The 12,432-nt window shown below is 48.2% G+C and overlaps 1 protein-coding gene across 3 annotated transcripts in view; it reads right to left on the reverse strand.

The window, feature by feature from the left end:
* The window catches only part of LOC147097089 (bromodomain adjacent to zinc finger domain protein 2A-like), a 145,209-nt gene that overhangs the window by 13,209 nt on the left and 119,568 nt on the right, over positions 1-12,432 (reverse strand). For all 3 annotated transcript variants that reach the window (XM_085972904.1, XM_085972905.1, XM_085972903.1), the window contains exons 16-19: positions 9,521-9,583; positions 8,251-8,395; positions 6,539-7,173; positions 2,618-2,870 (exon numbers count right to left, since the gene is read on the reverse strand). In XM_085972904.1, the coding sequence (XP_085829030.1) occupies positions 2,618-2,870; positions 6,539-7,173; positions 8,251-8,395; positions 9,521-9,583 (1,096 nt within the window). The remainder of the gene's footprint in view (positions 1-2,617; positions 2,871-6,538; positions 7,174-8,250; positions 8,396-9,520; positions 9,584-12,432) is intronic.

Below are 12,432 nucleotides of genomic sequence, written 5' to 3' on the forward strand. Positions count from 1 at the left end.
CTCAGATTGAAAATTAACAACTGATCTAGCATCAATTGCCATTTGTGGAAGAGAGTTTCAAACTTCTACCACCCTTTATGTGTAGAAGTGTTTCCTGATTTCACAGTCCTAGAATCCCCAACCAGCGGAAATAGTTTCTCTCTATCTTCCCTATCGGTTCCCCTTAATATCCTGAAAACTTCGATCAGATCACCCCTTAACCTTCTAAATTCTAGGGAATACAACCCTAATTTGTGTAATCTCTCCTCGTAACTTAACCCTTGAAGTCCGGGTATCATTCTAGTAAACCTACACTGCACTCCTTCCTAAGGTGTGGTGCCCAGAACTGCTCCCAGTGCTCCAGGTGTGGTCTAACCAGGGCTTTGTACAGCTGCAGCATAACTTCTACCCCCTTGGATTCTACATTGTAAATTCTGTACTGTTTCTCGAAGCTCTGAGCGACTCTCCTGTTTCCAGTCAGTGTCAGAACAGCTGGCTGTTAAAGCGCTGCAGTACCACTGCTGTCCAGTAGAGAGAGTTCCAACAACAAGTATTTCCAGTGATTGCAGTGCTGGGCTTGGCATGAAGCATTAAGTTGGGCTATTTTTGAGAATTAAGCAAATTCATTTCAAGCAAGGCAGATTAAAGAAATAACTCCATATTTTTTTGTACAAAATTCTGTTCTACTGGCTGCAAATTTACAGCGATGCCGAAAAGTGCAAATAGATTTTTCAAATATATATTTATGTAATGTATACCAGATGATCACCCATGGCGATGCTCACAGTGAGTCAGAGGATACGCTGTTATATCATAACAAAGTATGAAGGATAGTGTGACACAGGAAGTGCGTGTTAGGTGCCAGTTGTGGCTTAATGGGGAGCACTCTCGCCTCAAAAGGTCAAAAGGTTGTGGGTTCAAGGCCCACTCCAGAGGGCAGAGCACAAAATCCAGTGCAGTACTGAGGGAGTGCTGCACTGTCGGAGGGGCATCACTGAGGGAGCGCCGCGCTGTCGGAGGGGCAGTGCTGAGGGAGTGCCGCGCTGTCGGAGAGGCAGTGCTGAGGGAGCGCCGCGCTGTCGGAGGGGCATCGCTGAGGGAGCGCCGCGCTGTCGGAGGGGCAGTGCTGAGGGAGCGCCGCGCTGTCGGAGGGGCAGTGCTGAGGGAGCGCCGCGCTGTCGGAGGGGCAGTACTGAGCGAGCTCTGCACTGTCGGAGGGGCAGTACTGAGGGAGCTCTGCACTGTCAGAGGGGCAGTGCTGAGGGAGCGCGGCACTGTCGGAGGGGCAGTACTGAGGGAGCGCGGCACTGTCGGAGGTGCCACCTTTCGGATGAGACATTAAACCGAGGCCCCGTCTGCTCTCTCAGGTGGATGTAAAAGATCCCATGGCACAATTTCGAAGAAGAGCAGGGGAGTTCTCCCCGGTGTCCTGGGGCCAATATTTATCCCTCAATCAACATCACTAAAACAGATTATCTGGTCATTATCACACTGCTGTTTGTGGGAGCTTGCTGTGCGCAGATTGGCTGCCACGTTTCCTACATTACAACAGTGACTACACTTCACAAAGTACTTCATTGGCTGTAAAGCGTTTTGTTACGTCCTGAGGTGGTAAAAGGCGCTGTAGAAATACAAGTCTTTCTTTTAACATAGATAGCTACAGTCATTCTACAAGGCTCTGCTCCCAGTCTGCAGCCTTGCCCTTGTCGGATGTGAGTGCAGGTCACAGAATTGGCACTATAGTGTTATACCCCTATCTCTGTCCCATGCTCCTGTCTGGAGAGGCCCTACGCTCTGAATGGAGCCGTGCAAGATTACTCCCATTATGTAGACTCATTAGCCATAGAGCGTAGCTGAATAGCAGCATAATTCCCTTATCAATCCTTTGGTTAATAATTGCTTTATTCTGTAGCCTCTTAGTCCTTAGCGTGATTTTCTAACTTGTCATTTTAGTGAAACCACGATATATTTTAATCGAAGATATCGAGTGGCTGGGAGTGAGCAAAAGGCTGTAATTTAATGTCACAAGTTGTCTACAAAGCAATCGACAAGTGTTCTCATTGTTTATGACACCATTTAAACCCTGAAGTTAAATGATACCATAACTATTGTTCACTCTCAAACAGAAGGACAGGGTGGGTTGAGTTGAAGGAGGAGGGCAGTGTAGGGCACGGATGGATGTGGGGCAAGTGGGCAATATTGAGGTATTCAAGAGGCAAATGGATCTGTGCAAAGAATAAATTTATGTCTAATTGGGAGATTTGTAAATTGTGGAAATAAGTAATCGATATAATCCCTGGGGTCACCTGTAAGGGACACTCTCATAAAATGGCCTCGTATCTCTTTCTTCCTTGTGGTCTTTTGACCTCAGTTTATTTAGTAGCTGAGTTCAAAGGTTGGAATTAGAACAAGGTCTACAGGCCCACGATTTCCTCTCCAGCGCTCCACACAAGCACCACTCCTTACTGGGAGCGCTCGGCCCGCGAATCAGCCCTTGAGTTTACAGCAATCTGACTTTGTGGCCTTAAAAGGATACGGCAGAATAATCCATCCCGCATTTCATGGTGTAACTCCTCCCCTAATAAAACAGAGTATTGTTCAACTTAGTGTGAGCACTATTATTACCAACGAATCTCACCTGCTGGAATAGGCTTCAATTGCCGCTGATTAATCTCTTTCAGCAATTTTGATGGTCGCCCACGGCGCCTAGGTATCCGTGGCAACGGGCTTTCATTCTGAGGAGCACCGTCAGACTGATGAGATTTGACCTTTCCTTTGGTTGCAGTGGGGCCAGCTCGGAGAGATGCTGCGATTGAGGTCCCATAGTTAGCAACGGGATTCAGTGAGCCCGCGGATTGCGCATCAAACGGAATGTCCATAAATGGCATAAACTGTAAGAAAAAGGAGCGAATGAAGAGAAGTTATGTTAAACCTGTATCGAACCTTGGTTAGACCACACTTGAAGTACTGTACACAGTACTGGTCGCCATATTATAAAAAGGATATAGAGGCACTGGAGAGGGTGCAGAGAAGATTTACAAGGATGATACCAGAAATGCGAGGGTATACATATCAGGAAAGGATGAACAGGCTGGGTCTCTTTTGAAAAAAGGCTGAGGGGTGACCTAATAGGTCTTTAAAATGATGAAAGGCTTTGATAAAGTAGATACAGAGAGTTTCCACTTGTGGGGAAGAGCAAAACTAGAGGCCATCAATATAAGATAGTCACCCAGAAATCCAATAGGGAATTCAGAAGAAACTTCTTTACCCAAAGAGTGGTGAAAATGTGGAACTCGCTACCACAGGGAGTGGTTGAAGCGAATAGTATAGATGCATTTAAAGGGAGGCTGGATAAGCATATGAGGGAGAAGGGAATAGAGGGTTATGCTGAGAGTTAGATGAGGAAAGACGGGAGGAGGCTCGAGTGGAGCATAAACGCCGGCATGGACTGGTTGGGCCAAATGGCCTGTTTCTGTGCCGTATACCCTATGCATGAGACAGTCAAGCAGAACCATGCACTGCTTGAATGCACTCTACGGAAAAACTAGGCTGAACCACTGAGCACAGGCCCCAGACAAGGGGCCATCAGAACACTCAGTCATACAAACCAGAGGGCCCCAGGTTCGGTTCCTGTTCTATATTGAATTTCAGTCAGGGCAGCAGTTGAGGCCTCAGTGCTCTGGGCTGGGAAATGGAGAGGTCAGCCAGGGTTGCCACTCCGGATTGCTACGCAGTGACCCCTGCTCAAGGTCTGCCATGGCTCAAGAAGGTGGCATTCTTCAGGCAACTAGGGATGGGCAATAAATGGGATTTGCCAGTGTGGCCCATATCCTTTTTAAAAAGTGGGTGTGGGTCAACGTTCCCGCTAGCAGCGGTCTGGAGGAACCGCGCATATGCGAAAATTTGAATGGATCGTGCAGGCAGTTAAAGGGACCGCGCACAAAAAAAAAATTCGAGGGAACATTGCTGTGGGGGAAGGGCAGGATCAGCCATGACTGCGAAGCTGTCCATGGTGTTATAGCTTGCTGACACACACTGCCTGAGGAACTGGGGCTTGGGTGAATGATTGTGGAACAGCCAGTGCCTTTGCAACCACTCTTCAGTAGGGAGTCAGCCTTCAGGAGACCAGGAGAAAACACTGTCAGAAAGAAAGCAAACCATCAGTCATTACTGGGAACTGTAACACTTTCCAATTCCTTTATCCCAGTGCCAGCATGAAGCATTCCCAGGCCAGGTGTACCACGCTTTGATGTAGAGTACACCAGCAATGGGCCAACCCCATTTTCACACGAGCACTCCCTGCCTCTAATGTGAACAAACTACTTAACAAGCCTTCCAAATCAGTCTTGCATTTCCACCCCTGTCCCCTCTTCATCTTTTCCTGTCAACTTTCTCCCCTTCCTTCCTCTGCTCGAGGCGCGGCTCTTTGCTGGGTTCCTGCGCCATGGTTGATCGGTTCCCTCCTGTACTTTGCTCAAGTGGCCATTCTTCATTTGGGACCTTACACAGTGAGGGGTCGGCAGACAACTCGAGGGGTGACAGGCTCGTAGCCAGCAACAGAGCGACAGAAACCGGAGGTCATGAACATTAATTAATTAATCACATTATAGGAAGGATGTGATTGCACTGGAGAGGGTACAGAGGAGATTTACGAGGATGTTGCCTGGACTGGGGAATTTGAGCTATGAGGAAAGATTGGATAGGCTGGGGTTGTTTTCTTTAGAACAGAGGAGGCTGAGGGGAGAGGGGCCGAGATAGAGTGGATAGGAAGGACCTATTTCCCTTAGCAGAGAGGTCAATAACCAGAGGGCATAGATTTAAAGTAATTGGTAGAAGGATTAGAGGGGAGTTGAGGAGAATTTTTTTCACCCAGAGGGTGGTGGGGGTCTGGAACTCACTGCCTGAAAGGGTGGTCGAGGCAGAAACCCTCACCGCATTTAAAAAGTATTTGGATATGCACTTGAAGTGCTGTAACCTACAGGGCTACGGACCAAGAGCTGGAAAGTGGGATTAGGCTGGAGAGCACTTTGTCGGCCGGCACAGACACGATGGGCCGAATGGCCGCCTTCTGTGCTGTAAATTTCTATGATTCTACGAAATCCTCTCATCACCCAAAGAGCTGGCATAGGCACGATGGGCCGAATGGCCTCCTTCTGTGCTGTATCATTCTCTGATTCCATGATCACCCAACATCGCACACACTTTCCAGCAGGGGTTGCTGGATCGCGACCAGGAGCTGGAACCGTGGCTGATTTTCGGTTCTCAGTGTGCTGAGTGCTGAATCCAACCAATAGGTCCCCGTCCTGGCTGAGACCAACTAACTCAGCAGAGGCTGAGGATCGAATCTGGACCTTGTATTGCTCAGGTATTCACTGCCTTAACCAGCTGGACCATCAAGATAGACACCAGGCAGTCTTACTTACATAACAGAATTCCCCATGGCAACAGTTGTTACCCATACTCCTTTGTGGTTGTGCAACTGCCCTATAATCCTGATAACGCACTGGCCTATTTAGACTTCAGCACTGCTATTAATATTTTCTCATAAAATCCCAGACTTGACAGCTTTGAAATGCTGCACTATGTACTGTATGTGATCATTTCTATTATAAGTAACTTTTTTGGTTTTTTTTGTTCCAATTAAGGTAAAAGGCGTCAGTGCTGGGGGTATGGAACACTTTCCATTTTTTGTCCCCCATGTCAGTCTACATCAATTACGTCCAGGTTAGGTTTGTACGTCACAGTTACGCAGAGTAGAGCTCCCTGTACTTTGTCCCAACAATGCACCAGTGTCAGCCGTGGCTCAGTGGGCAGCACCCTCTCCTCTGAGTCGGAAGGTTGTGGGTTCAAGTCACACTCCAGAGACTTGAGCACAAAAATCCAGACTGACACTCCAGTGCAGTGCTGAGGGAGTGTTGCACTGTCGGAGGTGCCGTCTTTCGGATGAGACGTTAAGCCCAGGCTCCGTCTGCTCTTTCGGGTGGATGTAAAAGATCCCATGGCACTATTCGAAGAAGAGCAGGGGAGTTCTCCCCGGTGTCCTGGCCAATATTTATCACTCAATCAACATCACTAAAACAGATTATCTGGTCATTATCACATTGCGGTTTGTGGGAGCTTGCTGTGCACAAATTGGCTGCCGCGTTTCCTACATTACAACAGTGACTGCACTCCAAAAAGTACCTCATTGGCTGTAAAGTGCTTTGGGATGTCTGGTGGTCATGAAAGGCGCTATAGAAATGCAAGTCTTTCTTTTTATCCTTTACAGTCCCGCTACGGATTTTCCAGTTCCTGCCATCATTCTGGCTTTTCTGAGTGGGATTGGTCACTTAGTGATATTTGTGCTGAAGTATGGGTGATTAAAGCCCACTAGGAACTGCATTGAGACAGCCCAAATTCAGTTTACCTGGCACTCTGGCAGCCATCAGTCTGTGTGGCTTTCAATCCAAGACCTGGAGGTGAAAGGGCACCTCTGAAAGAGTCAATATGATGAAGTGCATAGTTTAAAAATCCCAATTTAACCTTTTCCCTCTGCCACCCAAGAAAACAAATCACATACCTGTGACGCTGCAAAAGCAGCTGAGGGAGGCAGCTTTAGTGGACTGCGGCTTAGTTGATTCAGATCTGAATCCAGTCTCTGGGATTGATTCAGCAATGTCTGTTGTGAGGAAAATGGAAGCTGGGTAATCGAAGAGGAATCACAGGGCATTCTGGGTAGAAGGCTGAACCACTGTCCGTGTTTTTCGGCACAATCTTTGACCTTTTGCTCCGAGTTGGGGACACTGAGATCAAACAGCTTCCGATTGCTGGCCAGCAGCATCTCTGGGGAGATGGCACTCGGGCCGTCTTTGCTGGTGCTGCACTGAGGTGTAGGAAGCGGGAGGTTTGGCACAGAGTTCTGTAGGAGGCTCAACCACGCTAAAAAAACCGCCGACTGGTCAACGTTATGATGAGTCTGATTGGTGGAATGTGTGTCTTGTGCAGTGCCACTGCAATGTTTGGCATTCGCAGCAGCTCGGTGCCGCTTTGGGTTCTCGGGGTTGACCAGTTCTGCCTCACACTTCCTACGCCGGTTATCCTTTGGCCTACCCGGAGTGTTTGGTTTCTCATTCGGTACGTCCCTCGGCTCCACTTTAACTGGGGCAGTCTCAATGGGCTTGAGTTGGTTCTTTTCTGCATCCAACTCTTCAGTACCTGGTGGAGAGGAATATCAAAATTGAAGTACAACATTTCCTCATCAAAAATACGTTGTACAGATCAGAATGCTGAGAGGTGAATATTCTCTATTCAATATGCCCAATAAATGTAGAGTTTCAAAACCCCAAACTTCTCCCCTCCCAAGCCTCCCATTTCTTTCTGTTCCTCTTGAGTAGATTGGGCCTATACCCACTGGAGTTTAGAAGAATGAGAGGTGATCTCATTGAAACGTATAAGATTCTGAAGGGGATTGACAGGGTAGATGCTGAGAGGCTGTTTCCCCCCTGGCTGGAGAGTCTAGAACTAGGGGGCAGTCTCAGGATAAGGGGTCGGCCATTTAGGACTGAGATGAGGAGGAATTCCTCCACTCAGAGGGCGGTGAATCTTTGGAATTCTCTGCCCCAGAGGGCTGTGGAGGCTCAGTCGATGAGTATATTCAAGGCTGAGATCGATAGATTTTTGGACTCTAGGGGAATCAAGGGATATGGAGATCGGGCGGAAAAGTGGAGTTGAGGTCGATGATCAGCCATGATCTCATTGAATGGCGGAGCAGGCTCGAGGGGCCAAATGGCCGACTCTTGCTCCTATTTCTTATGTTCAATCGTCTTCCCTCCTCTCCTAAAAGCAGTGACTCATGCTGGGGCACATTTCCATGGGCAGAGTTCTTGGAAAATACGTGTGTGTGGAGATTGGTTGCAGTCAGGATCAGGCTCACTCTGATGCCCCCCACAGTCGAGTATTCTGCCAACGCTCACCGTCTTTCGACCCACATATGGAGAATGGGCAGAGGGGTGAGGTGCTGGAGGCCTGAGGAACCGTACCTCAGCAGGAGTCCGTGCCTTTGGCAGGGGGAAAGAGAGGAGGAAAGGAGAGAAAATTGGGGGGGGGGTGGGGTTGGGGGGGGGGTGGGGGTGGGGGGGAAGTTAGGGCTGGTGAAATTATGGATTTTGGTGGGGAATTTACAGAAATGCATCCAACAGCATCAAGGTAAGAAATTCCCTAAAACCAGTATGCATTATGGGATTGCACTTACTTGACCGTTTACCACAGAACAGTTGGCATTGTTAGTCTTACCTAGTGATCCCTCCGAGCCTTCCACAAACACCCCGCTAAGGTGTGGGAAAACCCAGTAGCGACGCCTGAACCGGTCCTGCCCCAATAACAAGGCACGTAGTGTCTGGGAGACTTGAAGCAGCTTTCGTGCAAAAAAACTTTGTCGCTATGGAAACAAGCAGTCGAGGCATTGGTTACCAAACAACAACGACATACAGTGCTATTGCGCTCCTGTGTAAACATCTCAGAGCACTTTACAGGGAGGAGAAGGTGGACAACAGGCAAGAGAGATAAAATTCAGTGTGTGTGGGGCGGGGGAGCATTTTTAGGAAGCTCATGGAATTTAGGGGAATGCAGTCACATGGATCAAGAGATGGTCAGAGGGCAGATAGCAAAGGGTAGGGATAAAGGGAAGTGTTTCAGACTGGAAAGATGTGACGAGTGGTGGTCTGCAGGGCTTTGTGTTGGGCCTGCTGTACTGTAGTCATTTACTGTACACACAATTGATCTAGATTGAGAACTAAGGGAACAATATCAAAATTTGCTAATGCTACCAAAATTGGGGGATTTGGCAAATTGTGACCATGACTATTAAAGCTTGTAGAGGACATGGATAAATTAGCAAGATGGATTATATGGAGTCATCCATTTTGGAAGTAAGAATAGAGAAAGGAAGTATATCTCAAATGGTAAAGAGGAGCAGATACACAGGTCATTAAAACATTGCAGCACAAGTAGATAAGGCCACAAAAAAGACAAACACAATCCTTGGTTTTATATCTAGAGGTATAGAATACATAAGCAAAGAGATGATGCTGAACTTGTACAAGACCGTAGTCAGGCTGCAGTTGTAGTTTTGGACACCCCATTATAGGAAGGATAGAGAAGGTGCAGTGTAGATTTACCAGGGTTGACGGGTTACAGGTATGAAGAGAGACTTGAGAAGTTAGGGCTGTTTTTTTTTCCACTGGAGTGTTGAGGGGTGACCTGATAGAGGTCTTTAAGATTATGGAGGGCTACAATAGGGTAAACACTGAGCTTGTTCCTCTGGCTGGGTGATTAGAATGTGGAATTCTCTGTCACAAACCGTTGTTGAAGCCGAGTCCATGCATTCTTTTAAAAGGGAATGGGATAGCTGCTTGAAAAAGAGGAATATTAAAGGGTATGGACAGCGAGCAGGAGGGTGCGATTAGACTAGGTGGCTCACATGAAGACAAACACAGACACAGATTTAAAGGGCCAAAAGGCTGGTTTTTGTGCTGGACCATCCTATGATTCTACGATCACTCACCTTACTGAGCTTCTCAATCTGCCGATTTAGTTCAGCCACACTGGCAGAAGGGTGATCATCCGCCTAAGAAGGGCACAGCGTACGTTAACAGCAGGAACTAATACCCACACCAGCTTATTCATTGTTTTTACAATCGATTATTTTGCTATAGGTTTTTATTCTTATTCTCCTGACCTCTTCTTTCTCTGGACCATGTACCAACTATGACCAAGAGGCCAAGCAGGTAGCCTGCTCCCCAATCTCCATCTATGCTGCTCATGAACTGACCATGAAAAAGTGGCCAGAAATTCAGATTAAATTTACAATCTCATTCCCGCAGGCCAGAAGGATGGTTGGTGTGTGCACAGGAAAAATATTACATTGGTGCATGTGGGGGTGTCCTTATCAGGTTAGGCTTCAGGCACATTGTTAGGACAGTGTAGAGGGAGCTTTACTCTGTATCTAACCCGTGCTGTACCTGCCCTGGGGGTGTTTGATGGGACAGTGTAGAGAGAGCTTTACTCTGTATCTAAGCTAGTGATGTACCTGCCCTGGGAGTGTTTGATGGGACAGTGTAGAGGGAGCTTTACTCTGTATCTAACCCGTGCTGTACCTGCCCTGGGAGTGTTTGATGGGACAGTGTAGAGGGAGCTTTACTCTGCATCTAACCCGTGCTGTACCTGCCCTGGGGGTGTTTGATGGGTCAGTGTAGAGGGAGCTTTACTCTGTATCTAACCCGTGCTGTACCTGCCCTGGGAGTGTTTGATGGGACAGTGTAGAGGGAGCTTTACTCTGTATCTAACCCGTGCTGTACCTGCCCTGGGGGTGTTTGATGGGTCAGTGCAGAGGGAGCTTTACTCTGTATCTAACCCTGTGCTGTACCTGCCCTGGGAGTGTTTGATGGGACAGTGTAGAGGGAGCTTTACTCTGTATCTAACCCGTGCTGTACCTGCCCTGGGAGTGTTTGATGGGACAGTGTAGAGGGAGCTTTACTCTGTATCTAACCCGTGCTGTACCTGCCCTGGGAGTGTTTGATGGGTCAGTGTAGAGGGAGCTTTACTCTGTATCTAACCCGTGCTGTACCTGCCCTGGGAGTGTTTGATGGGGACAGTGTAGAGGGAGCTTTACTCTGTATCTAACCCGTGCTGTACCTGCCCTGGGAGTGTTTGATGGGACAGTGTAGAGGGAGCTTTACTCTGCATCTAACCCGTGCTGTACCTGCCCTGGGGGTGTTTGATGGGTCAGTGCAGAGGGAGCTTTACTCTGTATCTAACCCTGTGCTGTACCTGCCCTGGGAGTGTTTGATGGGACAGTGTAGAGGGAGCTTTACTCTGTATCTAACCCGTTCTGTACCTGCCCTGGGGGTGTTTGATGGGTCAGTGTAGAGGGAGCTTTACTCTGTATCTAACCCTGTGCTGTACCTGCCCTGGGAGTGTTTGATGGGACAGTGTAGAGGGAGCTTTACTCTGTATCTAACCCGTGCTGTACCTGCCCTGGGAGTGTTTGATGGGACAGTGTAGAGGGAGCTTTACTCTGTATCTAACCCGTGCTGTACCTCCCGTGCTGTACCTGCCCTGGGAGTGTTTGATGGGACAGTGTAGAGGGAGCTTTACTCTGTATCTAACCCGTGCTGTACCTGCCCTGGGAGTGTTTGATGGGGACAGTGTAGAGGGAGCTTGCCTCTGTATCTAACCTGTGCTGTACCTGCCCTGGGGGTGTTTGATGGGACAGTGTAGAGGGAGCTTTACTCTGTATCTAACCTGTGCTGTACCTGCCCTGGGAGTGTTTGATGGGACAGTGTAGAGGGAGCTTTACTCTGTATCTAACCCGTGCTGTACCTGCCCTGGGAGTGTTTGATGGGACAGTGTAGAGGGAGCTTTACTCTGTATCTAACCTGTGCTGTACCTGCCCTGGGAGTGTTTGATGGGACAGTGTAGAGGGAGCTTTACTCTGTATCTAACCCGTGCTGTACCTGCCCTGGGAGTGTTTGATGGGACAGTGTAGAGGGAGCTTTACTCTGTATCTAACCCGTGCTGTACCTGCCCTTGGGAGTGTTTGATGGGGACAGTGTAGAGGGAGCTTTACTCTGTATCTAACCCGTGCTGTACCTGCCCTGGGAGTGTTTGATTTGAATCGCTCCGCCATTGGTGGCCGTGCCTTCAGCTGCCGAGGCCCGAAGCTCTGGAATTCCCTGCCTAAACCTCACCTCCTCTCTACCCCTCTTTCCTCCTTTAAGACGCTCCTTAAAACCTCTCTCTTTTGGTCACCTGCCCTAATATGTCCTTATGTGGCTCGGTGTCACATTTTTGTTTGATAATCGCTCCTGTGAAGGGCCTTGGGACATTTTACTACATTAAAGGAGCTATATAAATACAAGTTGTTGTTGTTGTTGATGCTGACACTGGGTGCCCAGTGGAGAGTGTTCCATTCGCAGCCCGAACATCACTTACCTTGATGAGCGGAAAATGCATATTTATTTTTAAAGATTATCCGGCCATTATCACATTGCTGTTTGTGAGAGCTTGCTGTGCGCAAATTGGCTGCCGCGTTTCCTACCTTACAACAGTGACTGCACTTCAAAAAGTACTTCATTGGCTGTAAAACGCTTTGGGATGTCCAGTGATCGTGAAAGGCGCTACAGAAATGCAAGTCTTTCTTTTCTTTTTTTAAGATCGAGATTGAATTAAAGGAAAATGGCTTAATCAAATCTAATTCTCAAATGCAGCCCACATTTGATGTCTGGTCGTCTGACGTTGTATTACCGGAGTTACTGAGCTTCTAGCCCTCATCGCTGCCAGAGTTCTCCAGTGCAAAGACCAACATTAACAAGACTTTGAATCACCAACGTTTGGAAGAGGCTAGGGCACCAATGGACTTGCGTCATGGAGTGGCACGGGTCATGGGTCGGCATAGGTCATGGGTCGGCACTTGTT

The sequence above is a fragment of the Somniosus microcephalus genome, chromosome 33, assembly GCF_052327205.1.
Source record: "Somniosus microcephalus isolate GS21.2 chromosome 33, FLI_Smic_1.0, whole genome shotgun sequence".
Classification (NCBI taxonomy): domain Eukaryota; kingdom Metazoa; phylum Chordata; class Chondrichthyes; order Squaliformes; family Somniosidae; genus Somniosus; species Somniosus microcephalus.